General features: G+C 50.8%; 3 protein-coding genes across 7 annotated transcripts in view; 2 read left to right on the top strand and 1 right to left on the bottom strand.

The window, feature by feature from the left end:
• The first annotated feature begins 408 nt into the window (after positions 1 to 408).
• Ptprh (protein tyrosine phosphatase receptor type H) lies at positions 409 to 25,814 on the top strand. Its single transcript, XM_040734058.1, has 18 exons — positions 409 to 515; positions 1,229 to 1,262; positions 1,475 to 1,741; positions 3,775 to 4,041; positions 5,696 to 5,962; positions 7,400 to 7,666; positions 8,836 to 9,102; positions 12,195 to 12,461; positions 14,042 to 14,120; positions 14,233 to 14,277; positions 17,788 to 17,878; positions 19,492 to 19,582; positions 20,766 to 20,842; positions 20,958 to 21,092; positions 22,033 to 22,155; positions 22,278 to 22,438; positions 24,461 to 24,596; positions 24,682 to 25,814. The coding sequence occupies exons 1-18, from the start codon at positions 465 to 467 to the stop codon at positions 24,820 to 24,822; spliced, it is 2,766 nt and encodes a 921-aa protein (XP_040589992.1). The 5' UTR covers positions 409 to 464; the 3' UTR covers positions 24,823 to 25,814.
• The window catches only part of LOC101830195 (transcription initiation factor TFIID subunit 13-like), an 18,388-nt gene continuing 13,739 nt past the window's right edge, over positions 23,147 to 27,795 (bottom strand). For 2 of the 3 annotated variants that reach the window (XM_040734060.1, XM_040734061.1), the window contains one exon: positions 23,147 to 23,861. In XM_040734060.1, coding sequence (XP_040589994.1) covers positions 23,482 to 23,856 — 375 coding nt within the window. In that variant the 5' untranslated portion in view covers positions 23,857 to 23,861 and the 3' untranslated portion in view covers positions 23,147 to 23,481. Of the gene's footprint in view, positions 23,874 to 27,795 lie in introns of all 3 variants that reach the window. The other variant, XM_040734059.1, reaches the window with a different exon arrangement.
• Syt5 (synaptotagmin 5) overlaps positions 26,417 to 27,795 on the top strand; it is an 8,924-nt gene continuing 7,545 nt past the window's right edge. The window contains exons 1-2 of one of the 3 annotated variants that reach the window (XM_021235386.2): positions 26,417 to 26,587; positions 27,512 to 27,650. In XM_021235386.2, coding sequence (XP_021091045.1) covers positions 27,572 to 27,650 — 79 coding nt within the window. In that variant the 5' untranslated portion in view covers positions 26,417 to 26,587; positions 27,512 to 27,571. Of the gene's footprint in view, positions 26,588 to 26,652; positions 27,651 to 27,795 lie in introns of those variants that run through there. The other 2 variants (XM_013123644.3, XM_005084129.4) reach the window with 2 other exon arrangements.

The following is a 27,795-nucleotide window of genomic DNA, read 5'->3' as shown; positions in this document are numbered from 1 at the left end:
TGAGTCGCCACACCTGGCTTTGGGCTGGCTGTGATGCGCCCCACCCACCGAGAGAGGGCAGCCAGATGGATGGACATTGGGCTCTGTGTAACTGGGGCCTTTGAAGTCTGCACGGAGCATTCACACGCAGTGGGAGCCGACCCCGGTCTGCCTAGGGCATCGGGGGGCAACCGAGTGGAGAAGAGGCTTTTGTGGTCCAGAGTGGGGTGAGCTGGCACTGAGGACTCCAGACACGACCCAACAGAAGGTGCCCAGGACGTCTGAGTGGGGGTTTGAAAGGCGAGGAAGGAGGGTGAGGGACAGGGCAGGGCTTTTAAGCGTGGCACTACTTCCTCCTCCGCCCATTCCAGCGTTAGCCTCTGGCCTCACCAATGGGCTGGCAAAAGAAAAATTCTCAGGTTTAAAGTCCAACGGGCGGAGGTTCCAGACCTAGGACTCCTGTGTTCCCCGCGCAGTAAAGATACATGGCCAGAGCTGGTGGGAACCTTGGGTTCTGGGGGAGCCTGGTGCTACTGGTAAGTTCTCTCCTGCTCAGGGCTGAGCTGGGATCCCAGGGAGGGAGGGAGGCATAGAAGGGGCATCCGCATTCCCAGAGTCGTGGAGACCTCCCTGGCCTTGAAGAAGCAGGGGATGGTCTCTAGTTGGAGAGGGACGGAGCTCTGAGTTTGGAGGGATGCAGACAAGTCTTGCCATACTGGAGTCGGGATGCCGTCGTGTCCGGTGAACATGGCATCAGGCTGCTCGCACACACAGCCCAGAAGCCCAGAGTCTGCCTGCCCTCCTCCACACCCAGAGACCTAAGCCCTAACTTCCCGCACACCCACAGTTCTCCCCCACCTGCCTCCACTCATAGCCTGTCTCCAGAGTTCGTTTTCCATCTCCTCTTGTCCCTCTTGGTCCATGGCTGCCTCCCCCCAGTGCCTCTGGTTATATTTTTCTTTCCCCCAGAAACTGAAAGTCCTTGTGTTATCTCTTGCCCTTATCTGGGAACCAACCTCGGTTCCCGCTTCCCCGGAGCTCCACCTCTGCCATGGGTGACCGTCTCCCTAACCAAGAGCACACGAGTACGGTTGACCTTTATCATACCCGGTTCCTACAAGCCTCTCCTCGGTCAAGGCTCAAGGAGAGCTGGGGGGCAGAGATCAGTAGGTTCTCGGGCAGCGATGCCAGCCCCACCTCCCCATCTCACCTAGCTCAGCGAATTCTTTTCCTACCTGGATCCCTGTAGGTGCTGTCCGGCTTCACTGTGGCCAGGGTGGCTGGTGAGTAAAACCTTCCGCAATCATTGTCCCCGGCAAGAGGTGAGGTCCCGGTGCCCTTGAGTCTGACGGCCCAGGGCGGGCTGAGCACAAGACCAGTCTCTCAACTTGTGGGGAAGGGGTGGTACGGGCGGGCAGGCGGGCGGGCGGGGAGGAAGAATGATGCATGCGTGGTCTGTGCTTTTTAAATTTGAGAGTCTCACTCTAATTTTCAGCTCTAAACCCAGTGAGAAACCTAAAGGCAGAGAACCAGACCAACACCTCCATCACCCTGACCTGGGACATCCCGGAGGATACTGACCCCCAGAACCTGACCTACTGGGTGCAGTGGTTTGAGGATGCCGACAGAAATACTACTCAAAACACAACAGACACCAGTTTCACGGTGGGTGGTCTTGCTCCTGCTTCGTCATACGAATTTTCCGTGTGGGTAGAAAAAGACGGAAACAGAAGTCTCCCGCAGAACCTCAGTGTCTCCACAGGTGAGAGGCAGATGCTTGTAATCGTTCCTCCTTTTGAAGAGACATGTCGTGTATAAGGGGTGACAGGAGAGCCTGGTGGCGCTGGCGGGCAGCACACTCGTTTAATCCCGGCACTCGGGAGGCAGAGGCAGGCGGATGTCTTGTGAGTTCGAGGCCAGCCTGGTCTACAGAGCAAGCTCCTGAACAGCCAGGGTTACACAGAGAAACCCTATCTGAGAGAGAGAGAGAGACAGACAGACAGAGACACAGACACAGACAGAGAGACAGAGACAGAGACAGAAGGTGGCAGATTCCACCATCCCACAGAACTGGAATGAAATCCATACCGACAGTTCTCTGGGTTTTATCACCCACACTGAATAGAGGAAAATAGATACAGGTGACGGGGACCCTCCCAGTTCATGCAGCCCAGAGGGCCCCAGAGGTCCCCAGAGGGCCCCTTCCTTTATATTGTGAGCATAAGGGGAGCATGAAACTGGTGTTCCTAATTCCATACTAAACTATTCCTGGCTCCCTGGGCTTCGGCTGGCCACACCTCAAGGGCTCCCCCGTCACACAAGGCTCGTGCCTCTCTGCTGGACTACCAACTGGTCTCAGTCACCCCACCCCTACCACGGGGCCCATGACTTACAGAAACGTGAGGACCAGCAACAGCTGACCTTCCCCTCGGTCCCCATTTGCAGCCCCAAGCCCAGGGCAATGAAGGACAGAGAGGGCAACTACTTACTGCACTGCCTTGTTTTCACCTTGTGACCTGGTTGGGTAGGGAGTCATCTGTAGAAGCAGAAGCAGGTAGCTGTGTCATGGAATACAGGGACTTCTCCTCCCCAGCAGCCCTGGACTGCCACGGGCTCCCTTAGGTAGCGTCTCACGGGTACACGCTCCACTTAGGCCATTAATCTTTGTGGTTGTTGTTTTTGTTTTGAGACAGGGTTTCTGTGTGTAACAGTTTTGGCTGTCCTGGAACTCGCTCTGTAGACCAGGCTGGCCTCGAACTCACTTAGATCTGCCTGCCTCTGCCTCCCGAGCGCTGGGGATTGAAAGTGTTCGCCACCACGGTAGGTCATTAATCTTGCCTGGGCTTTCTGCCTATGGCCATAACGGCTGGCCTGCTCCCCCTCCCCCATCTTCTGTCACTGACACTCCCTTCACCTCCTTTCCATGGTGTTTCTGAGCCTTGGAGGGGATGACAGGTGTGGCTTCAACATGTCAACCATCCTCCACCAGGCTCCGTGTTAACCACCGTCGCTGCAAATAGCGGCTTCTTTAACCAAGGCCGAGGAGCCGTGAAAGTCCCTGGGACCAGTCGGCGCACTGGCTCCCATGTGGATTCTGTGGGCTTCTGCATGTCCAAACCATGCTTCGTTCTTTTTTTTTTTTTTTACTTTTTTTTTTTACTTTTTTTTTTATTTTCCATTTTAAATTTAGATAAGAAACAAGGTTGCTTCACAAGTCAGTACGAGGTCCCTCTCCCTTTCCCTCCCCTCCTCCCGTGCCCTCCCCCCATACCCCCCCCCCCGCATGCTTTGTTCTTACATTGATTAATTAATTAGAGACAGGGATTGGCTTTGTAGCCCATGTTGTTGTGGAACTCACTATACAGAGCAGACTGGCCTTGAACTAACTAGCCATCTCCCAAGTGCTGGGATTAAAGGGATGTGCCACTATACCTAGCTGATTGATTTATTTTTGTGTATGCATATGTGTGTGTGTGTGTGTGTATGTTGTGTGTGTGGTGGCCAGAGCTTGTTGTCAGCTGTCTTCCTTTGTGAATAAGTACCTTGTTTCTTTTTACTATTTCTTAATTTATTTATTGCTGTCATATTTACGTGTTTTTGTGTGCACACTCAAGCGTAGATATAACACCACATCCCCAGTCTGGAGTTCACTATGAAGCCCAGGCTGTCCTTGAACTTACAAAGTTCTCCTGCTTCAGCCTCCCAAACTATGAGATTGTAGGCACAAACCACATAGGTTTCACAGATTAAGAAAATTTGGAGACAAATAACCCTCCCTACTGCTTTTATTTTCAGCCCCAAACCCAGTGGGAAACCTAAGGGTGACACATCAGACCACCAGCTCCATCAGCCTGATGTGGGATGTCCCTGAGGGCCACCCCTCCCAGGACCTCACCTACTGGGCTGAGTGCAGCAGAGGAGGTGGCAGTAATGCTACCCGGGACACACCAGACACCAGTGTCACCGTGGATGGACTGGATCCTGGCTCTTCCTATGAATGTTCTATGTGGGTGGAGAGAGATGGGCTCAACAGCTCCATCCAGACTCTAAATGCCTCCACAGGTGAGAGTGGACACTGTCTCCTTTCTCTCCCCTCCTCCCGGTTTTCTGGCCTGAACCTCAGGACCCTCCTGCCCGTGCTTCCTGGACGCCTGCAGTGTAGGTGTACATTGTCACACCTCCCTGACGATTTAAAAAGATTTTATCTGTCTTTATCTTGTGTATATGTTTTGCCTGCCCTTGCAAGAGCACCAGCCGCATGCATCGTGCTTGGGGCCAGAAGAATGTGGAGGGTTCATTGGAAGTTAGATGCAGTTGTGGGCTGCCCGGGGATGCTGGGAACTGAACCTGGGTCCTCTGCAAGAGTAGGAATGCTGGGAGCGCTCACCCATCTCTGCAGCCTCTCATCTGGTCTCTGACCCTCTGATGGAAACGGTGTGTGGTTACAGGGTGTTTGGGAGCTGACAGAGGAAGGTGACAGAAACAGAAAGGAAGCCACAAACACACACTCCAGTCTCTGTCAGCCACTCTAAGACACAGGACAAACACACACTCCAGTCTCTGTCAGCCACTCTAAGACACAGGACAAACACACACTGCAGTCTCTGTCAGCCATTCTAAGACAGAGGACAAACACACACTCCAGTCTCTGTCAGCCACTCTAAGACACAGGACAAACACACACTCCAGCCTCTGTCAGCCACTCTAAGACAGAGGACAAAAAAGAGAAAGATGCCGAGATCTTCATGAGAAACTCTTTTTTCTTTTTGGATTTTTGACACAGGGTGTTACTGTGTAGACTTAGATTTGTCTTGAACTCACAGAGATAGATCCTCCTGCCTCTGCCTACCAATGCTGGAGTTAAGGCCAGTGACACCACTGCCCAGCTTCATGAAATTTTTGTAAGATCTAGAACATCTCACTTGTTCTTGCAACCAATATTTATAAAAGCAATGAGGCTGGGCATGGGGATACCATTTTTATAAATTTTTTTTTTGGTGTTCGAGACAAGGTTTCCCTGTGGCTTTGGAGGGTGTCCTGGAACTCGCTTGGTAGTCCAGGCTGGTCTCGAACTCACAGAGATCTGCCTGCCTCTGCTTTCCGAGTGCTGGGATTAAAGGCGTGAGCCACCAATGCCCGGCCTCATTTTTATAATTTTTAAAGATTTATTTACTATGAATACAACAGCCTGCCTCCATGTCGGTCTGCAGGCCAGAAGAGGGCTCCAGATCTCATTATAGATGGCTGTGAGCACCATGTGGTTGCTGCGAATTGAACTCAGGACCTCTGGAAGAGCAGTCAGTGCTCTTAACCTGTGAGCCATCTCTCCAGCTCCAACATTTTATTATTTTTCTTTCCTTCTTCTTCCTTTGAACAAGATCTTACTATATAGCTCATGCAGGCCTCAAATGTGTAGCAATCCTCCTGCCTCAGCTTCCCAATTCCTTAGAACTGGATTTCCAGACACGAGTTACCGTGCCTTCCTAGGTCTGGCATTAGTAATCCAGTGATGAAATTTTCCCAAACTGTGCAATAACTCTCACTGGCATCCCAGTGCCCACCACCCACATGCTAAGAGTTCAAACAGCAAATGGAAAGTGGCTGCCTTACTGGACATTCTAGGTCTCCATCAATCCACCTCTGTCACTGTGTCCTGAAGGGTAGAAGATTGAGGACCAGGAGCACCACCTCATGTCCCCTTCTGTCTCCAATGCAGCTCCAAACCCAGTGGGAAACCTAAGGGTGACACATCAGACCACCAGCTCCATCAGCCTGATGTGGGATGTCCCTGAGGGCCACCCCTCCCAGGACCTCACCTTCTGGGCTGAGTGCAATAGAGAAGGTGGCAGTAATGCTACCCAGAACACACCAGACACCAGTGTCACCGTGGATGGACTGGATCCTGGCTCTTCCTATGCATGTTCTGTGTGGGTGGAGAGAGATGGGCTCAACAGCTCCATCCAGACTCTAAATGCTTCCACAGGTGAGAGCGGTCACTGTCTCCTTTCCCTCTCCTCCTCCCGGTTTTCTGGCCTGAACCTCAGGACTCTCCTGGCCGGACTTCCTAGACGCCTGTGTTACAGGTGTGCACCATCCATAATACCACCTTGACTCTTTAAAAAGATTTTCTATCCACTTTTTAAATGTATTTTAGTGCTTTGCCTGCCCATGTGCAATGCACGGTCCTTGGGGCCAGAAAAATATGAAGGGTCCATTGCAAGTTAGCAGACAGTTGTGACCTGCCCGGGGATGCTTGGAACTGAACCTGGGTCCTCTGCAAGAGCAGGGAATGCTGGGAGGGCTCACCCATCTCTGCAGCCTCTCATCTGGTCTCTGACCCTCTGATGGAAACGGTGTGTGGTTACAGGGTGTTTGGGAGCTGGCAGAGGAAGGTGACAGAAACAGAAAGGAAGCCACAAACACACACTCCAGCCTCTGTCAGCCACTCTAAGACACAGGACAGACACACACTCCAGTCTCTGTCAGCCACTCTAAGACAGAGGACAAACACACACTCCATCTCTGTCAGCCACTCTAAGACACAGGACAAACACACACTCCAGCCTCTGTCAGCCACTCTAAGACAGAGGACAAGAAAGAGAAAGATGCCGAGATCTTCATGAGAAACTCTTTTTTCTTTTTGGATTTTTGACACAGGGTGTTACTGTGTAGACTTAGATTTGTCTTGAACTCACAGATAGATCCTCCTGCCTCTGCCTACCAATGCTGGAGTTAAGGCCAGTGACATCACTGCCCTGCTTCATGAAATTTTTGTAAGGTCTAGAACATCTCACTTGTTTGTGCAGCCAATATTTATAAAAGCAATGAGGTTGGGCATGGGGATACCATTTTTATTATTTTTAAAGATTTATTTATTATGAATACAACGGCCTGCCTCCATGTCGGTCTGCAGGCCAGAAGAGGGCACCAGATCTCATTATAGATGGTTGTGAGCCACCATGTGGGTTCTGGGAATTGAACTCAGGACCTCTGGAAGAGCAGTCAGTGCTCTTAACCCGTGAGCCATCTCTCCATCCCTGACATTTTATTAGTTTTCTTTCTTTCTTCTTCCTTTGAACAAGATCTTACTATATAGCTCATGCAGGCCTCAAATGTGTAGCAATCCTCCTGCCTCAGCTTCCCAATTCCTTAGAACTGGATTTCCAGACACGAGTTACCGTGCCTTCCTAGGTCTGGCATTAGTAATCCAGTGATGAAATTTTCCCAAACTGTGCAATAACTCTCACTGGCATCCCAGTGCCCACCACCCACATGCTAAGAGTTCAAACAGCAAATGGAAAGTGGCTGCCTTACTGGACATTCTAGGTCTCCATCAATCCACCTCTGTCACTGTGTCCTGAAGGGTAGAAGATTGAGGACCAGGAGCACCACCTCATGTCCCCTTCTGTCTCCAATGCAGCTCCAAACCCAGTGGGAAACCTAAGGGTGACACATCAGACCACCAGCTCCATCAGCCTGATGTGGGATGTCCCTGAGGGCCACCCCTCCCAGGACCTCACCTTCTGGGCTGAGTGCAATAGAGAAGGTGGCAGTAATGCTACCCAGAACACACCAGACACCAGTGTCACCGTGGATGGACTGGATCCTGGCTCTTCCTATGCATGTTCTGTGTGGGTGGAGAGAGATGGGCTCAACAGCTCCATCCAGACTCTAAATGCTTCCACAGGTGAGAGTGGTCACTGTCTCCTTTCCCTCCCCTCCTCCCGGTTTTCTGGCCTGAACCTCAGGACTCTCCTGCCCTAACTTCCTGGACGCCTGTGTTACACGTGTGCACCATCCATAACACCACCTTGACTCTTTAAAAAGATTTTCTATCCACTTTTTAAATGTATTTTAGTGCTTTGCCTGCCCATGTGCAATGCACGGTCCTTGGGGCCAGAAGAATATGAAGGGTCCATTGCAAGTTAGCAGACAGTTGTGGGCTGCCGGGGATGCTGGGAACTGAACCTGGGTCCTCTGCAAGAGCAGGGAATGCTGGGAGCGCTCACCCATCTCTGCAGCCTCTCATCTGGTCTCTGACCCTCTGATGGAAACGGTGTGTGGTTACAGGGTGTTTGGGAGCTGGCAGAGGAAGGTGACAGAAATAGAAAGGAAGCCACAAACACACACTCCAGCCTCTGTCAGCCACTCTAAGACACAGGACAGACACACACTCCAGTCTCTGTCAGCCACTCTAAGACACAGGACAAGAAAGAGAAAGATGCCGAGATCTTCATGAGAGACTCTTTCTTCTTTTTGGATTTTTGACACAGGGTTCTCTGTGTAGCCTTGGTTGTCCCGCAACTCTCTTTACTCTAGGTTGGCCTTGAACTCACAGAGATCCTCCTGCCTCTGCCTCCCACGTGCTGGGATTAAAGGCATGCTCCAGCACTTCCCAGCTTCATTTGATTTTGGAAAGATGTCACCATCTTATTTGTATGAGTAATGTATATTTAAAGAGCAATAAGGTTGGTTTTGGGGGACATTATATTATATTTTCCTCCTTCCTTCTTCCTTTCAACATGATCTTACTATATAGCCTCTGCTGGCCTCAGATGTGTAGCAATCCTCCTGCCTCAGCTTCCCAAGTACTGGATTTCTAGACACGAGTCACCATGCCTTGCTAGGTCTGGCATTATGAATCCAGTGATGAAATTTTCCCAAACTGTGCAATAACTCTCACTGGCATCCCAGTGCCCACCACCCACATGCTAAGAGCTCAAACAGCAAATGGAAAGTGGCTGCCTTACTGGACATTCTAGGTCTCCATCAATCCACCTCTGTCACTGTGTCCTGAAGGGTAGATGGTTGAGGACCAGGAGCACCACCTCATGTCCCCTTCTGTCTCCAATGCAGCTCCAAACCCAGTGGGACACCTAAGGGTGACACATCAGACCACCAGCTCCATCAGCCTGATGTGGGATGTCCCTGAGGGCCACCCCTCCCAGGACCTCACCTACTGGGCTGAGTGCAGTAGAGAAGGTGGCAGTAATGCTACCCGGGACACACCAGACACCAGTGTCACCGTGGATGGACTGGATCCTGGCTCTTCCTATGAATGTTCTGTGTGGGTGGAGAGAGATGGGCTCAACAGCTCCAAGGTGACTGTCTATAACTCCACAGGTGAGAGATGATACCCTTGTATTCTTTTTTCCTTAATGGGATGTGGTGAAATGTGACAGGAGGCCAGGGCATGGTTCATGATTCAACAGAAATAATGGAATTCACACATCCAGATGGATATATATATATATATATACATATATATATGTTAGATGATATATACATAGATGATACATAGACAGTTGATAGAAGATAGATGATAGATAGATATATAGATGATAGATACATTGATGATAGATAGATAGATAGATAGACAGACAGACAGACAGATAGATAGATAGCACTACTGGAAGTTCAACACAAGGCTTCATGCTTCCAAGGCAAGAATGATACTAAGTTGCTGTGTGGTCCACGCTGGATTCAGTCTTCAAAGTGCTGGAGTGCAGCCATTTCCGCTCATTTGTCTGCAAGGACAGTTGTTGGTGATGCCTGAAATGGTTAGGAGAGCATGGCCAACCATCTAGCAATGGGGCCATTAACGGTAGAAGACAGGATCTGTCTTGGAGAAGTCTTGGCTCAAGGAAGGAAGAGTTGTTGCAGCAATTGTAGCTTCTGGCTGGGGCTGGTTAGGATGCAAGACTTGATGACAGTCCAGAATAGCAAGATGTGTGTGTGTGTGTGTGTGTGTGTGTGTGTGTGTGTGTGTGATATCACATTTTCTTATCAATTTTTCTATGGAGGAACCTCTAAGAGGGCTCTGTATCTTGGCTATTGTGACCAGTGTAGCAGTAATCACGGATGTGAAGGTATCTCTTTGGAATGCTGACTTCAAACCCAGGTCACGTGTGGAGGTGCAGACCTGTAATCCCAGCTCTCAGGAAGGGGAGGCAGGAGGATCATGAGTTCAAAGTCCCTCTGGCTGTGTATCAAGTTGGAAGCTAGCCTAGCCAATGTGAGACCTTATAAGAAGACAAAACAACAAGGCTCCTTGGGGTGTCCACCTGGGCAGGGGGTGTGTATTTGAGTGATACGGAGATTCTCGTTTTGGTTTTCTAAAGAACTTCCGTACTGGTTTCTACAGTGACTGAACCAGTGGACACACCCACGTAGGCTCCATTCCTTAACCCCTCAACTCTTCCATCCCACTGAGCTGGGATCCTCGCTACCTCCTGACTGGGCCATGGGAACACTGTGGCAGGTTCTGACAAGGAGAACCAAAATCACTCCAGAGACTTGTTTCATTGTTAATGTGTTGTGTCCAGACTCCGGAGCCCCCAAACCAGCAGGAGACCAGATCTGGTGCAAAAGCAAAGAGTCTTTTTAATTACAAGTTAATTCAGGTCCTCCATCCGTTGGACACAGCGAGTGTAGTAGGAGGCACCACTTGCAGCAGTGGGCGGAGCATATATTAGGGGTAGAGCAAGGGGCGTGACTGGGCATCTTCTAGTTGCATAATGACAATCTCAGAATTGGTGCAACTCTGGGCTGGGAGAACTTGTCCTGAACTGATTGGCCAGCTGCAGCTGCAGAAATGTTGCTGCTCCCGGAGGCCATCTGAGGCCTGTTGCAATCTACTGCATTCCGCTATTTTCCATAGAGCACATCCAAAGCCCGCCTGCTAACTTCTGATTGGTTCCTTACCACATGGAGGCTGTCTGGCAGTTTCTTCCCAGTAATTAGGGAAAGGTCGGGCAAGGAGGGGCGGGGGAGGTGGAGGAAGGCGGCACTCAGCACCTCCTGCTGAGCTAGGGGCCTACATCTTGCTGGGTCTCTTCTGCAGTCTGTCCTGGCCGTCAAAGCAGGGGTCTGGGTGAGGGTCTGGGCCCTTCAGATGTATGGACGCTTCAATCCTTGGTCTTCGGGGCTGAGACTTTCAAAATTAGTAGCTTCCTCTAGCCACTTGGTGTGTTTAAGAGTAAGAAAAGGTCTGTCTTTGGGCGGAAGCGGGACAGGCAATTTGAAAAGGTCAGACTGTGGGGCGAGAGAGGTAACTGGACCACCCCATCATGCCACAGGGCCAGGGCTTCCTAGATTGAGGTACAGAGATTCCAAGACCTCAAGGGAGCTGTAGTTTGAGGTGACTGTAAGTGATGAATGAGACCCAGCGTGAAACGGACAGAGAGATCTCAGATGATCATGTGTCTAGGTTCTTTCTGTCACTGGAGTCACTGATGACCAGAAACTCACTACGTGGCTCAGGTCAGCCTTGAACTCATGGCAGTCTCCTGCCTCAGCCTCCCAAATACTAGGATTACAGGTGTTAACCACGGTGATTGTCTGGGGAGGGGGCCCTCTGCGTCCACAACCCTCCCCAATGAGGTGACAGAGCTACAGAATAAAAGCAGTACCAACAGCTCCGTGACCTTGATATGACATGCTTCCGGGGACCCCTACTCTCACAACTACAACCACTGGGTCCATGGGCAAGTCAGGAAGCGTCCCAGAGAAGCAAGATGCCATAGGATATGAGCAAAAATCCAAGGCTAATCCCAGCGAGACTTGGTATGACGTCTAGAGGCTCAGGTCTCGCACTTTGTACAGCTTTAGGTTGTAGACAGGGAGGAGATTTCAGTGAACTCTCTGTTTCTGTCTGTCTGTCTTTGTCTGTCTGTCTCTCTCTGTCTCTGTCTCTGTCTGTCTGTCTCTGTCTCTCTGTCTCTCTCTGTCTCTGTCTCTCTCTGTCTCTCTGTCTCTGTCTCTCTGTCGCTGTCTCTCTCTCTCTCACTCTCTCTTATATTTTGAGACATGGTTTCTCAGTGTAACAGCCCTGACTGTCCTGGAACTCACTCTGTAGACCAGGCTGGCCTCAACCTCACAGAGATCCACCTGCCTCTGCCTTCCGAGTGCCCGGATTAAAGGTGAGCGCCACCACAGCCCAACACTAAAATATTTCTAAAGGGAGAAAAAAAAAATATGAGTGGACTACAAGTTCCATAATGCCATCGAGTTGGGACTGCCTACATTATGTGATACGGAGTTCAAAGCATTGTGGGGGTTGTAGTCTGGGAGGACTTCAGTCTTCTGGGGATTGGAGAAGATGAACTGTTTGGGTTTGGAGAGGAGGGGTGGCCTGCTCTCAGAGAGTTGGTGGTGCAAATCCAGGCGCCGTCGGTGGGTGCCTCAGACTGACTGCCTTTGTTTCCTTTGCTCAGAGCCAGCTGCTGTCAACAGCATCTCCTGTGTCAGCATCTCTGGGGGCTACGGGCTCTTCCTGAACTGGTCCTGCCCATCCGGGGGCTATGACACCTTTGAGGTGGAAGTGGGCAGACAAAGGAGCTCCCAGAAAGGAGATCTGTGTGGGAAGGGCGTGTCTGTGTCAGACCTTGGGCCAGCTCAGTCCTACACGGCCACCGTCACGACTGTCTCGAACGGACTGAAGGCCCCTTCCTTCTCTGTGACCTGCTACACAGAGAGCGCGGGTGAGTTTTCAGATCTGGCCGTGAGGGGAAGGCATGGGGTTTGTTTTTGTTGTTATTGTGTTTTGTTTTGGTCTGTCTGCCTTTTGTTTTCTGATTTCTGTCTCTCTTTCTTTCTCATTGAGTGTGTACATGTGTCTGCAGGTTCATGTGTACACGTGTGCATGCATGTGGCCAGACGACAATCTTGGCTTTTGTTCATGTAGCATCTCCATGAAAAAACTTTTTAAGATTTATTATTTATTTATTATATACACAGCGTTTTGCTTCTGTAGGCAGAAGAGGGCACCAAACTGAATGATGGACAGCTGTGAGCCACCGTGTGGGGGCTGGGACTTGAACTCAGAACCTCAGGGAGAGCAGCTGGTGCTCTTTTAACTGCTGAGCCATCTCTCCAGCCCCCATGAAAAAATTTTAATAAGGTTTTCTTTTTTTTTTCCCGAGACAGGGTTTCTCTGTATTGCTTCGGAGGCTGTCCTGGAACTCCCTCTGTAGACCAGGCTGGTCTCGAACTCACAGAGATCCTCCTGCCTCTGCCTCCCGAGTGCTGGGATTAAAGGTGTGTGCCACCAACGCCCGGCGATAATGTTTTTATTATTTATTTAATTGATTGATTGAGTTGTGTGTGTGTGGCGTGCGCGCACCACGTTGCACGCGTGGAGGTCCTAAAACAAATTGCAAGAGTCAATTATTTCCTCCCACAATGTGGGTCATGGGGATCTAACCCAGTTCCTTAGGGCTGGTGGCAGGCACCCTCACCCCCGATCCACCTCCACATTTATTTATTTGTTTTTTCTTTTTGAGACGTGGTCTCTCATTGACTTGATGCTGACCAGGCAGGGCTGTGCTGGTTGCGTACCCAGCTCCAGGAATCTGCGTGTCTCTCCCAAGCCAGACACATCGTAGGGCGAAGGCGCTGGTTTCCAAGTCTGATGACTTGAATTAATCTCCAGGGACCTACACAGCGGAAGGAGACAACCGGCTCCTGAAGTTTGTCCTCTGACTTCCCCTTATGCATGCACCCTGACATGCGTGCACACAGAGGGAAAGAAAATAGATAAATAGACGTAATTAAAAAAATAATGCATTTGGATCTGTGCCCAGGAAGGAGGGCTTCGTCCGGAAGCATGGTTTTGTCTCTCATCTCTTTCCGTCTTCATTGTGGGGCCTCTCAGCAAAGAGCTGGCTGAGGACAGAGACGGCAAATCGGCAGACAGGTCGGAGGACCTGAGTTCAATCCCTGGGATCCATGTGGTGAAAAGAGGAGACTGGGCAAAAAATTGTTCTGTGCCGGGCGTTGGTGGCTCACGCCTTTAATCCCAGCACTCGGGAGGCAGAGGCAGGCGGATCTCTGTGAGTTCGAGGCCAGCCTGGTCTACAGAGCGAGTTCCAGGACAGCCTCCAAAACAATACAGAGAAACCCTGTCTCGAAAAAACAAAACAAAACAAACAAACAAAAATTGTTCTGTGACTTCTACACACACATGCCATGTCACATGGAGCCACAGGCACGAGTGGTGGCCGTTACCATAGTCGTCGTCATCATCATCTTCATCATCGTCTCTCCTCGTGTCTTGTTGCAGGGGTCATTGCAGGAACCATCGTGGGAGTCCTCCTGTTCCTAATCCTCCTGGGCCTCCTGATTTTCTTCCTGAGGAGGAGGTGAGACTTGGAACAGGGCTGGTGGGTACTTGGCTAGTGGGCGCCCTGCAGGGAAGATGGGGTTCTCTGGTCCAGGCTGGAGATTCACATCCCCGTGTCTTTATTCCAAAAGAAAGAAGATCCAGGAGAAGGAAGTGCCCGCGGATCTGGTGTTCAGGTGAGCGGGGCCGGGAGAGCATCTGAGCTAAGGCGAGGGGCATTTGCTGCTCACTGGATAGGTCACAGGGCAGAACTCAGGAGGTCTCGGGAGGGATTGTGACCCCTGCAAGGGACCACATCTCATTCATGGAGACCCAGCCTAGAATCAGTTCTTCTTCTTTTTTTTCTTTAAACATTATATTTGTTGTTCTTCAAGAATTTCATCCATATATGCAATGTGATTTCATCGGATTCAGCTTAATTTTACATTTTATTTATGTGTGTTGGTTGGAAGTTTCGGTCCCACGAGCTGATCCCAGGTCACCACACAGAGGCTTAGTATTAATTATAAGTGCTCAGCCAATAGCTCAGGCTTGTTACCAGCTAACTCTTACATCAGAATTAGCCCATAGTTCTTATCTATGCTTTGCCACGTGGCTTGGTACCTTTTCTCAGTACGGCATGCCCATCTTGCTTCTCTCTGCATCTGCGGGCGACTCCTCTGACTCTGCCCTTCATCCCAGCATCCTTAGTTTGGTTGTCCTGCCAATGCTTCCTGCCGGTCCTTTATTAACAATGAGAGTAGTGTGTATGCACAGTGCACAGAGGGGTGATTCCACAGCTTATGTGTGCCAGTGTTTTACCTGCATGTATGTCTGTTTGCTACTCGCAGTCTTGGTGCCAGAGGGGGACAGAAGTGGGCATCAGATCCCATTAGAACTACATACAGATGCTTTTGAGTGGCTGTGTGTGTGTGTGTGTGTGTGTCGGGAAGATCAGCCAGCCTTTTAAACACTGAGCCATGCTTCCAGTCCCCTCCTAACTGTTTTACGTTTATTTATTTGTGTCCACATACTGCAGGGGTCAGGGAACTTCTTGTGGGAGTCGGCTCTCTCTGCCTCTCTCTTTTTGTAAAGATGTATTTATTATACATACAGTATTCTGCTTGCGTGTATGCCTACAGACCAGAAGAGGAGGGCACCAGATCTCACCATGTGGTTGCTGGGAATCGAACTCAGGAGCTAAGGAAGAGCAGCCAGTGCTCTTAACCTCTGAGCCATCTCTCCAGCCCGGGCTCTCTCTCTTTCAGGGATAAACTCAACTTGTGTCCTAGCACCAGGAAGTGCTGGAAAGCAAGATGATGTAGACTACGCTCTATGTGTGGAGTCAAGAAGAGAGGGGAGGGAGAGGTTGAGGAACACACTGTACAGGCGTTACAACTAGAGGAGGAGGTGGGATGTGGTGGTACCCACCTTTAATCCCAACGGGCAGGCGAATCTCTGAGCCTACAGAAGACAGCCAGGGCTGTGAGGAGGAGGAGAAGCGGGAGGGGGAGGAGGAGGGGAGGCGAGCAAAGATCTAAAGGAAGCCGGAAGGGTTTGGGACAGTTTTAGGATGCCCTGTAATGTACCAGGAAGATGGAAAAGAGATGACTGTTAAGGACTCAAACAAGAGCATCTTGATGAGTGAGTCTATTAGAGATTACTTACAGAACCCTGGATGCCTGTAGAAGGCTGCATTCCCGGAAAATCACCATCATACTTGCAGAGACCACCACGCTCCTAGTTTGAGACCGGGCTAGAGCCGGAAGGACGCAAACCCAGGCCTTGAGCGCCACCGTGTGGGAAAACAGAAGCGACTACAGGCTGCCTTTAAAGAAGGGAACGCACGAAGCCAGACTCTGGGAGAGTTTGTGCAACCAGGTTTCTGCCAGGGATCCCGACAGCCTCATAAAACTCCGTCAGTTTGCTTTATGGAAGTCTCAGATAAAGAACAGACAAATGAGTTACTCTGGCTAGGGCCGAGACCAGTCTCGTACACGGGGTGAGAGCTCTCCCGCTACACGGACAGGTAGCTGCGCTCTGGGTGCTTAGGGAACATGGTGCATCTTTGGGGTTGGGTGGTGTCAGGGAGTGACGCCAGATAGGTGGCAGGCAGAGTCTTATAGGAGAAAGCAAGGATGCACTTCTGAGAGGGAAGTTTGGAGAGGGTTTTCTGTTTAAGATTTTATGTTATTATTTTTTACGTGTAAGCCTGCTCTGCCTGCATGTATGTATGTGCACCACGTGTGTGCAGTACCGGCAGATGACAGAAGAGGGCGTTGGATCCCAAGAACTGGAGTCCCAGGTGGTTATAAGTCATTATGTGGGTGCTGGGAGTCAAAGCCAGGACCTCAGGAAGAGCAGCCAGTGCTCTTAACCCCTAAGCGGTTTCGACAGCCCGCCGTCTTCCTTTTAAAGGCAGAATACTCCCCTGTGTGGGTAGACCACATTTGGTTCATCCATCCGTTCACTGGTGATGGCTCTTGTTCCATTAAATGTTTTAAATTGCATTTATGGTGAGCGTGGTGTGTGTGTGTGTGTGTGTGTGCTTGTGTGTGTGTGTCATATCCATTCATTCATTGATGGACGTTTAGATGTTGTTTCCGTTAAATGTTTTAAATTACATTTACGGTGTGCATGCGTGTGTGTGTGCATGCGTGTGTGTGTGTGTGTGTGTGTGTGTGTGTGTGAGTTGGTCCTCTCTTTCTACCCTGTGGGTCCTAGATACCAAACTCGGGTAGTCAAGTTTACCTGTTAGTGTCTTTGCCTGCTGAGCCATCTTGCTCATCTTGTTGGCTCTTGTCCTGTTGTTTTAGAGGCAAGGGTCCATTATGTAGTCCAGGCTGGCCTTGAACTCCTGGTGCTCCTCTTGCCTCCGTGTCACAAACACTGGGTTCCGATTGCGCGTGACCATGCGTGGCTAGTATTGCTTGCACCTTTTTGCTGTTGTGAGCCACGCTGTTGCGATTGGTGGTGAACCAATGACCTTTGAGATTCTCCTTGCTCTGGCAGATTTACTCAGACGTGGCATTGCTGGGTCAAAACCATTGGAGCTCGCCCTGTAGACCAGGCTGGCCTCGAACTCACAGAGATCCGCCTGCCTCTGCCTCCCAAATGCATGAGGCTTCGTTTGCTTTCTTATTTCATGGAGTGTGTGTGATGTGTGGATGTGAGAAGACTTATGTTCTTCCCGCCAGCCTGGTCCCAGAGGCGCGTCAACCCCAAATAACACACAGGACGCTATATCAATTATGAAGCTGTTGGCCATTTGTTATGGTTTCTTATTGGCTAGCTCTGACTTAATTATTAATCCATAACTGCTAAGCTAAGTATTTTCACGTGGTCTTCTCTTACCGGAGAAAGGGTCTGAACCTCTTACTTCTCTCTCGTCTTACATCATGACTGACTGCGCTTCTCTTTCCCAGAATCCTCTTGGACTCCTAGTCCCACCTATCTTGCTTGCCTATTGGCCAACAGCGCTTTATTTATCAACCAATAAGACAGACATATACACAGAAGGGCTTCCCCCATCACAAGGGGGTCAGTTCCCTCTTTCCAGGATGGAACGCAAGCAATCCAGCTTCATGTTAGGACTCTCTCCCTGCTGAGACATCTGGCCAGCCTCAAGGTGCCTAGCCATTTTATTTTATTTTATTTTATTTTATTTTATTTTATTTTATTTTATTTTACCCTTCTTCCCACCACAGATTCTCAGGGGATATCCTAGCCAAAGACTTTGCTGACCATGTCAGGGAGAACAAGAAGGACAGCAATTATGGATTTTCCAAGGAGTATCAGGTGGGTGAGAACAGAGGCCTTAGAGCTGGTTCCCACACACCCTAGCTTCCTACTCTGTCCCTTTATTGGTTTATTTATTTCTATGTTATGGGTGTGGGTGTTTTGTCTGCATGTGTGTGCGTGTGTGTGTGTGTGTGTGCCAGCGCACGCACCATGTATATGCAGTGCCTACAGAGGCCACAAGAGGGCGCTGGATCCTCTGCAACTGAGTTACACATGGTTTTGAGAAGTCACACGGAATTGAACCAGAGTCCTTTGTAGGAGTAGCCAGTTCTTTTAACCATTGAGCCATCTTTCCAGTTTCTTTTCTTTTCTCTTCTTATACCATTTGGGACTTTCTTAGGGATCGAACTTAGTCCTTAGGCTTGGTCGCAAGTGCCTTTATCCAATGAGTCATCTCGCTGCCCCAAATAATTTATTTAGATTATACTCATATTCTCCTCACACTCATGCTGATCTCTTACCTTTCCCAAAGCCCCCCTTTCTGTTCTCAAGTCACCGTGTGTGTGTGTGTGTGTGTGTGTGTGTGTGTGTGTGTGTGTGCCAAATGAATTTTATTAGAGTTGTTCACAGAAATATGGATGACTGGTTACTGACTAAAGCATGTTCAATATACCAGTGGCTATACAACTGGAGAAAATATCTCTTCTGGGCTGGAGAGATTGCTCAGAGGTTAAGAGCACTGGCTGCTCTTCCAGAGGTCCTGAGTTCAATTCCCAGCACCACGTGGTGGCTCACAACCATCTGGAATGAGATCTGGTGCCCTCTTCTGGCGTGCTGGCATATATGCAGGCAGAACACAAAGCATAATAAACAAAATTTTAAAAAGAAGGAGAATGTCTTTTCCTTCTCTGGCAATTGTCAGCTGCCTGTAGATCTTCTATGATCCCCACCTCCATCCCGAGACAGGGTCTCATGTATTCCAGGCTGTCCCAGAACATCAGTATAGCCAGAAGTGACTTTGAACATACGATCCTCTTCCTTGACCTCTTACATGCTGGGATTACAGGTGTGCTCTACCGAACCTGGTTTACACAGTGTTGGGATCGAACCCAGGGCCTTGTGCATGCTAGGCAAGCCCTCTACCAGCTGAGTCACTCCCCCAACCTACTGCTTTTAATCATACAAAAAAGTGTGAGCGTGTTCTTTCCAACTCTCTGAAGCCCTACAACAATGATGGATAACTTGGGGGGGGTTGTTTGTTTGGTTTGGTTTTTTTGAGACTGGATTTCTCTGTGTAACAGCCCTGGCTGCCCTGAACTCACTCTGTAGCCCAGGCTGGCCTTGAATTCACAGAGATCCACCTGTCTGTGCCTCCCGAGTGCTGGGACTAAAGGCGTGCGCCACCAACGCTCAATGATAACTTGTTTTAGGCACGGGACACCCTGACACTCTACCCAGGGCATCTGCCTGAGGAAGCCCCCAGCTTCCCCTAAATCCTCACAAGTGCCCCCAATGCGGATGGTCATATACCCCCAATGTTTGTGAGTGCCGCAGAGTCCCAAGGTTCAACCGGTAAACAGAGGAGGGCCATGTGGAGTTGTGTGGGCATTGGAGGAAGGCAAAGAAAATCCAACATCTTGACCCTCTTCTCTGTCTCTCTCTGTCTCTAGCAACTGACTCTGGAGGAGCAAGGTCAGTCTCAGTCGACAGCATCGGCTTTAGAGAACACATCCAAGAACCGTTACAGGAATGTACTGCCCTGTGAGTGTCCACTGCTGGTCACCCTCCTCTGCCTCTGGGTGGAGTCCGCCAGAACCCCATTCCTGCTCTGTCTGTCTGTCTGTCTGTCTGTCTGTCTGTCTGTCTGTCTGTCTCTGTCTCTCTCTCTCCCTCTCACCCCATTCCTGCTCTGTCTGTCTGTCTCTCTCTCTCTCTCTCTATTTCTCTGTCTGTCTGTCTCTCTCTCTCCCTCTCACCCCATTCCTGCTTGCTCTCTCTCTGTCTCTCTCCCTCTCTCTCTCCCTCACCCCATTCCTGCTCTGTCTGTCTGTCTCTCTCTCTCTCTCTCTATTTCTGTCTGTCTGTCTCTCTCTCTCCCTCTCACCCCATTCCTGCTTGCTCTCTCTCTGTCTCTCTCCCTCTCTCTCTCCCTCACCCCATTCCTGCTCTGTCTGTCTGTCTGTCTGTCTGTCTGTCTGTCTGTCTTTCTCTCTCTCTCTCTGTCTGTCTCTCTCTCTCCCTCTCACCCCATTCCAGCTCTCTCCCTCTCTCTCCCTCTCTATCTCTCTCTCTACCCCCCGTATGTGTGCGTGTGCTCACACACGTGCATGTAGGTTTGCATATTTGTATGTAGAGGCCAGATGACTTCTTCAGTCACTAGTCACTTTAAAAAAACCTTTACATTTTTATTTTTATTTACTTGTGTGTGTGTGTGTGTTTTGTATACAACTGTGTCCACGGAGACCAGTAGTTTTGGACCGACTGGAGCTGAGTTCCAGGTGGGTGTGCACCCCAACATGGGTTCTGGGAACTGAACTCAGGTCCTCTGCAAGAGCAGCGGATGCTCTTTTCCACTAAGCCGTCATGTATTTATTTATTTATGGTGTGCTGGTGTGACACGCATGCCACAGCAAATTGTGGCCGTCGAAGAACAGTTAGTTCTCTCCTTCCACCATGTGATTCCACCGGAATCAAAGTCAGCTCATCAGGTTTGGTGGAAAGCGCCTTTACCTGCTGAGCTATGTTTTCTTCTTTTGTCTTTCCAGACAGGGTTTCTTTGTGTAGCCCTGGCTGTCCTGGAACTCGCTCTGTAGCACAGGCTGGTCTCGAACTCACAGAGATCCGCCTGCCTCTGCCTCCCAAGTGCCGGGATTAAAGGCGTGCGCCACCACCGCCCGGCTCTCACAGCTCTCTTTACACTGCTGATGCTTCTGTGTTCTCCTAGATGACTGGTCCCGGGTGCCCCTGAAGCCCCTCCAGGAGGAACCAGGCTCCGACTATATCAACGCTAGCTTCATACCTGTAAGGTGGCAGTGGCGGGGGAGGAGCACTCAGTGAGCCTTGAGAGACAAAGAGTGGAAGGGGGACAGTGATCATATGATGGCCTCCCCTTGACATGACTCTTTTCCTCAACTAGGGCCTCTGGAGCCCCAAGGAATTTATTGCAACCCAGGGTCCCCTGCCTCACACGGTGGGTGATTTCTGGCGGATGGTGTGGGAGCAGCAGAGCCGCACCCTGGTCATGCTAACTAACTGCATGGAGTCTGGACGGGTGAGAAGAGATCTCTGTCCTGGTGCTAACCCTGAGCACCAGCCCTTGACCCTGCCCCATCTGGACCCTGACTCAGTACAGTCTCTTCTACACATCTCTGCATTTCTCCAATATAACTCCAACCATCCTCCAACATGACCCATCCCCTGCACCTTCATAATGTCCATAGGGGTGTGCGTGTGCGTGTGTGCGTGCCTGTGTGTCTCTGTGTGTGTGTGTGTGTGTGTATTGTCTTGGTCCGTGTTCTGCTGCCGTGAGTGAATGCCACAGACGGGATTTTTTTTTTTTTTTTGGTTTTTCGAGACAGGGTTTCTCTGTGGCTTTGGAGACTGTCCTGGAACTAGCTCTTGTAGACCAGGCTGGCCTCGAACTCACAGAGATCCGCCTGCCTCTGCCTCCCAAGTGCTGGGATTAAAGGCGTGCGCCACCAACGCCCGGCCTCAGACGGGATATTTTATAGAGAAATGAAGTCCATGTGTCTCATGCTTTTGGAGGGTGGGAAGTTCAAGAGCTCGCTGCTGGCATGTGGGGAGGATCTTCCTCCCGCGTCATGACAAGATGGAGAGTACCACGTGGTAAGGCACAGCCAGCATGACAACTCAGTTCCCGTCGTCCTCATCGTATACCATCATGAATATCATCTTGAGGGCCCTACCCGTATGCACACACAGGCATATTCACTCCCCACAGTGCGCACGCACGCACGCGCGCGCACACACACACACACACACACATGCACGCACTCACTAACACATGCATGCAGGCACACACACACGAATGCATGCATGTGAACACACACACTCACTAACACACGCACGCAAGCACACACACAGGAATGCATGCATGCACTAACACATGCACACAGGCGTGTGTGCACGTACATGCGCACACACACATGCCCTGTTCTTTGCTTTCTGACTGTCCCTGTCTCCCTGCCCAGGTGAAGTGTGAGCATTACTGGCCTCTGGATTCTCAACCCTGCACTCATGGGCAGTTGCAGGTGACACTGGTGAATGAGGACGTGAAGGAGAACTGGGCAGTGAGGGATCTCCAGCTCTTCCACGTAAGTCCCTTCAACCCCACCCCGAACTCAAGAAGCCTCCTGCAGTGTGTATACCAGAGACTCCCCATTAGGCATAGAAACTCCTGGAGTCTCTACGCTCCTCAGTCCTCATCTCCTTCCAGGTGAAAGAACAGCAGTCTCTCTCTGTGCGCCAATTCCACTACCTGGCCTGGCCAGATCATGGCGTTCCTTACTCCCCAGACCCCCTGCTGGCTTTCCGAAAGATACTGCGGCAGTGGCTGGACCAGAACATGGATGGAGGCCCTCCTATTGTGCATTGCAGGTGGGTACCACCCTAGACGTCTCCAATGGGGAGCTCTGTCCCCTGTCCCTAGGGACTCAAAATCCATCACGGACATGCACACATACACATAATTAAAAGTAAATAAACCCGTTTTTCCTCTTTAAGTGCAATTTTAAGCCTTATTATAAGCCACATAGAACAATGATTTAATGCAATAAGATAAATACACACAAAGCCTGCATATCCTTAGCTATGAAAATGCTTTACACAGCCACACAAAGGTTTAGTCAACTACACATTTTCACAATGAAGGTACGTACATTTACGTCACTATAACACCACCCAAAATACCTGTCCTGACATCAGGTTTATAAGCTTTTCCTTCCCTACTACTGAAAGCATTTATCTTTAGAAACTTTATTGTTACCAAGGAAGATGAGGTCCACTAACACTAACGAATAGTAGTTTCTTAAAAAAAAGTATTCTTTAGAAAATATTAAAATAAATGATCTATTAAGACAGATAAAGATTCTTACAAGAACTTAGTTCCTTAAAAGAAACACAAACCTAATCCCAGCACTCGGGAGGCAGAGGCAGGTGGATCTCTGTGAGTTTGAGGCCAGCCTGGTCTACAAAGCGAGTTCCAGGACAGCCTCCAAAACAATACAGAGAAACCCTGTCTTGAAAAACCAAAAAACAAACAAACAAAAAAAAACAAAAAAAACCACAAACCAGTTCTTTCTCTTTAATAACTTCTCCTGCCACTGTCACAAAAACTTGAAATTCATAAAGTCAAAAGGATATTTAGACTGTATACTATGCAGCCATGGTATATAGCTTGGACTACACAAGTCTATCTAAATACTACCTTACCTTTTTCAGATGGAACTACACAGTTGGTAGTCATCAAAGCCCAGCAAAGAATTAAATACAGTCAAACACAAGCAATGGAAGGCTCAAGTTATAACGCTAAAATTGAAGACCTCTTTCATTGCATACTTAGCTATCATGATATACTGTAGACAAGTTATAATGTATGGTTTCCAAACAAAATATCAAAATTTCAGATATTACAAATGGTGTCAAGATCCATAGTTGGCTTCGTCAAAGGCTTTTCTAGCCCGTTTCAATTCTTCCTTCATAGTAAGTAAATCTTTAAGTCTAGCAAACTTCCTTGGGTCCTTTCGAATCAGGAAGACAGTATCTTCAACTTGCACTCGACCCTGTCGTGCAATGGACATTGCCTTGTGAGGCATTTCAGTAATGAACTCTATGACAAGGTTTTCAAGAATATCCACTGACTCAGTGTAAGGATTCTGATCATCCCCAAACCCATACATCATACATCGCAATTCTTTGGAGAAAAGTCTCTTTCTTTTCCCCTGTCCACCTTCTGCTCCTCCTCCAATTCCTTCATTTTCCTCCTCAAAGGTGGGGTCTTCCTCCTCATGTGCCATCCCAGCTGCCCGCCAGCCTTCTCAAATAAACCCTTTAAAAAGCAACTAGGGGCCAGACCCGGCGACAAACACCTGTAATCCCAGCCCTCGGGAGACAGAGGCAGGCGGATCTCTTAAGTTCTGGGCCAGCCTGGTCTACCGAGTGAATTCCAGGAGACATCCAGGGCTACACAGAGAAGCCCTGTTTTGAGAAACCAAAACCGAAACCAAAACCAAACCAAACAACAACAGCAAACCCAAAACCAATTAGGTTGGGAGTTCCTCCTGTGAATTTCAGTTCCAGACCTGTTATTAGCTGCATGCCCTGACACACGTGACTTCTCTTTCCTCAGTTTTCATGGTGCCACCTGTAACATGGGCGTGCTGACAGGGCCTGCTTTCATGACAGTTATCGGTGACAAAAATCAAGCCACGTTCACAGAACATGGCCGACGGACGCAGAAAAAAACACTAGTCTCTGTCCTCATTGCCTCACCGTCCCCGCTTAAATGGAGGCTTGTTGAGTGTCACACTCTTTGGGTGGTCCAAAACCATACACTCTCAGCTAGGAACTCCAGCCTTCCCTCGCCTCTGGCTACTGACCCATGCCTTGTCCCTTGCCTAGTGCTGGCGTGGGCCGGACGGGCACCCTCATTGCGCTGGACGTCCTGCTCCGACAGCTGGAGTGCGAGGGGCTGGTGGGTCCCTTCAACTTCTTGAAGAAGATGAGAGAGAGCCGGCCACTGATGGTGCAGACAGAGGTGAGGGGCTATAGGGGACGTGGGCATGGTGGGGAGGATGAGGGACCCTTTGGGGATCATTGCTCATCTCTGTGAACCTCCCCAGACCCAGTATGTATTCCTCCACGAATGCATCATGAGCTCCCTCCAGAATTCATCCCCTGCCTATGAGAATGTGGCAGGCGTCTACGAGAATATAGCTGCCATCAGAGCCCACGAGTCTGAGGTCTCGGCTACTGGGTGCTGAGCCCATGCACACGGAAGTACTCAGGCTGGATATGGACCCCCCCCCCATGGAGCCCAGACACCAGGACCTCCGAGAGAACTGAGGATTGCAGTCCCAGGCTCCCCAGAACACTGGAAAGCTGTCTCCTGTTGTCCACGGACAGGATGGGATTGGTGTACTTCAACTGTGAGCTCTGTGCGAGCTGGGAGCCCAAGGACAGGGGTAAAACCAGGGGATTTCCTGTTCTTTGAGTGGAGGTGACTGCGGTCAGGGTATGCAGGGTCCCAAAGAAAGAAGTTGGAACCTGGATTCAGAAGCAAGAATTGGGGTCTGCAATTGTGCTACCTGAGGAGCAAGGGCAGGCAGGTACCTGCCCCCCGCCCCGCCCCCTTATTTCAGAAACCAAACCGGTCTCCTTGAACTGGAGGCTGAAGGAGTCCCTTTGCTAGTGATCGCCGTGGAGCCCTGAACATTCTTTCTGTCTATGTGATTTATTTTACTATTCTCCCTAAGGTGGGTTTTTGTCTCTGGGATAGGAGAGGGGGTTCCAGATCACAACACCTGAACACGGATGGGGAGAACTTGAAGAACCCATTATATTCCACCACCCCCCTAAAAATATACAGGATTGGAACTGGAAGAATAGCACAGTTGGAAAACGCTTGCTTTGCAAACATGGGACCTGAGTTTGAGCCCCCAGAAACCACGTGGAAAAAGCTGGGTGTGGTGGGACTTGCTTGCAGCGGCAGAATGGAAGAGGCAGAGACAGACAGATCCCTGGGGCTTGATGGCCAGCCAGCCTAGTCTACTGGGTATGTCCCGGGCCGATGAGACCGTCTCTCAAGACGAGATGGACAGGGACACTGAGATGCCTCAGCTGGAAAAGACCCTTCCTGAGTTCAATCCCCAGGAAGCCACACGGCTGTAGGAGGGAGCCGGCGCCTTCAGACTGTCTTTTGACCTCCACGTGCCCACTCCCCCACACAAATAAATAAACGTTATTTAAGTTTTTACAAGGTGAGTGGCACCTGAAGGAAAACATGCAAAGTTATCTTCCGACCTCCACACAAATGCACACACACACACACACACACACACGTGCGTGCACGCATACATATACAGGTTCGAACCGCGAGTCTCTCGGATAGGGCTGAGGTAGCAGACCTCTGTGTTGGCCGCGACCTGGGAGGTAAGGGCTCGCCTCCTTGGATTGGTTAAGGGGAAGCGATGTCTGAGAGCAGAAATGTTGGAAGCTCCTATTCGTTGCCTCGAGAATCTGGGTAGCTGAATACTCCAGTCTCCAGAGGGGTTGCTCAGGGATCCCAAAACCGAGTGTTCTGGAATCCAGTTATTTTTGCATTGTAAAAAAAAAAAGTCTGGTGTGTGTGTGTTTGTGTGTGTGTGTCTTGCGGGGGCTGGTGCTCAGAGTAGATGTCCGATGACTTAGCCAGGCGTCAGAACATTCTAGGGTACTAAGATCAACGTCCGTGGGCGCCATGGTGGCTCTCGGGTGTGGCGGGCCGAGGGGCGGAGCAGGGCGTTCTCCTATCTCCGGGGCAGAACACGCACGCACACACACATGCACACATTCATACATGCGCGGGCGCGCGCGCGCGCTCACACCCAGGGGCGCAGGCACCAGCCTGGCTGGACTCAGCCGCGCCCCCACCCCGCCGAGCTAGATCAGCAGACGGGACAGCGCCATCCGCCCACGTGCTGGGGGCGGGGTCCCGGCAGCCCACGACTCCGGGCGCCTCCAGGAGGGTCCTGTCCAGCCACCTAGCAGGTAGGAGCTGCTGGGACCCTCTGTCCCAGCCGGCCACATCCTCAGTCCGGTTCGCAGAGGGGACCGAGGTGTGTGGGAGGGGTAGGTAGGGGTGAGTACTGGGTGGAGGGACCCTGACAGGGATCATCAACTCTGAGCAGCAGGTAGAAGCCCCGACCGAGGAGATTTGGCTGTGTGGAGCGGGGAGACAGGTGTGGAGACAAAGGGAGCAGGTTGGTAGGCAGAAAAGCAGGCAGAGACCAAGAGAGACCGAGGCCAGGCAACAGAGGGCAGCAGAGACGCGGGCGAGAGAAGGATGGAGGGGGGCAGATAGGGAAGATGCCCACCGGGGCTTTAGAGAGGAGGTGGACTGGGTCACGAGAACAGGTGTGCAGAGTCGGGGTGCGCGCGCGAGACTCGTGAGCAAGAGGATGTGGGGGGTGGTGCCCAGCAGAGGTCCCCCCACTTCGCCAGCCGGAGTGGTGGCGCAAGGGGTCCGATGCGGAGGGAGGAGCCGCTGTGGATGCACAGACCACAGGCCGCCCGCCCTCCACCACCCTGGCTGTGCCGCGGGACCCTGCACCGGCACCGCCCGGTCTTCCTTTCCGTGCGTCAGTCCCTCCCGTTGTCTTGGCAACAGGCTCGTTGCCCAGCAACCAGCCTTGCTATCATCCTGCCTGGAGCCTGGCGGTCTCTCTGGGCAACAGTGGTCTGCTGGTTCCCACGTCTGCCTTCGCCCGCTTCCGGTTCAAACCCTTGGGAAGGGCTAGGAAGGAGGAGAAGAGGGTGGTTGTGGGGGGGGGGTGCCTGCAGTGAGGAGACGTCTCTTTGTGATGGAATTGGGTCCCCCAAAAGCCCGCCCTCGGCCTGGAAAGGCGGAGATTAACTCCCAGTGTGCACCGAAAGTCTTTGATGCGCGGAAAACTCAATGGATGTTTGGGGTAGGAGTGGGGGGGATAGGGTGCTTGGGTACCTCTGCAGGAAGCACCGCGGGAACCCGACGCCATGTTCCCGGAACCCCCGACCCCGGGGTCTCCAGCGCCTGAGACACCTCCAGACTCCAGCCGCATCAGGCACGGGGCAGGTGAGAAACCCCTGGACCTGCCCCAGTGGGAAGCCCCGCTGGGTCCCTAGGGGGCGGGACTCAGATGCAAAGACTCGGGTTGGTGGGCTGGAAAATCCGGCAGGGATCGTCGGTCAGTGTCCCAGACTAGCATATGAAACACCGA

The sequence above is a fragment of the Mesocricetus auratus genome, unplaced genomic scaffold (genome assembly GCF_017639785.1).
Source record: "Mesocricetus auratus isolate SY011 unplaced genomic scaffold, BCM_Maur_2.0 Super-Scaffold_100037, whole genome shotgun sequence".
NCBI lineage: Eukaryota > Metazoa > Chordata > Mammalia > Rodentia > Cricetidae > Mesocricetus > Mesocricetus auratus.
This window is presented reverse-complemented; position numbering and strand designations above follow the sequence as displayed.

Bases quoted from the DNA above. Each gene is read 5' to 3' on its own strand.
- Ptprh (XM_040734058.1), top strand. From the start codon at position 465: ATGGCCAGAGCTGGTGGGAACCTTGGGTTCTGGGGGAGCCTGGTGCTA. The intron at 516-1,228 runs GTAAGTTCTCTC...GGATCCCTGTAG, and splicing joins GGGGGAGCCTGGTGCTACTG to GTGCTGTCCGGCTTCACTGT. The intron at 5,963-7,399 runs GTGAGAGCGGTC...TCTCCAATGCAG, and splicing joins GACTCTAAATGCTTCCACAG to CTCCAAACCCAGTGGGAAAC.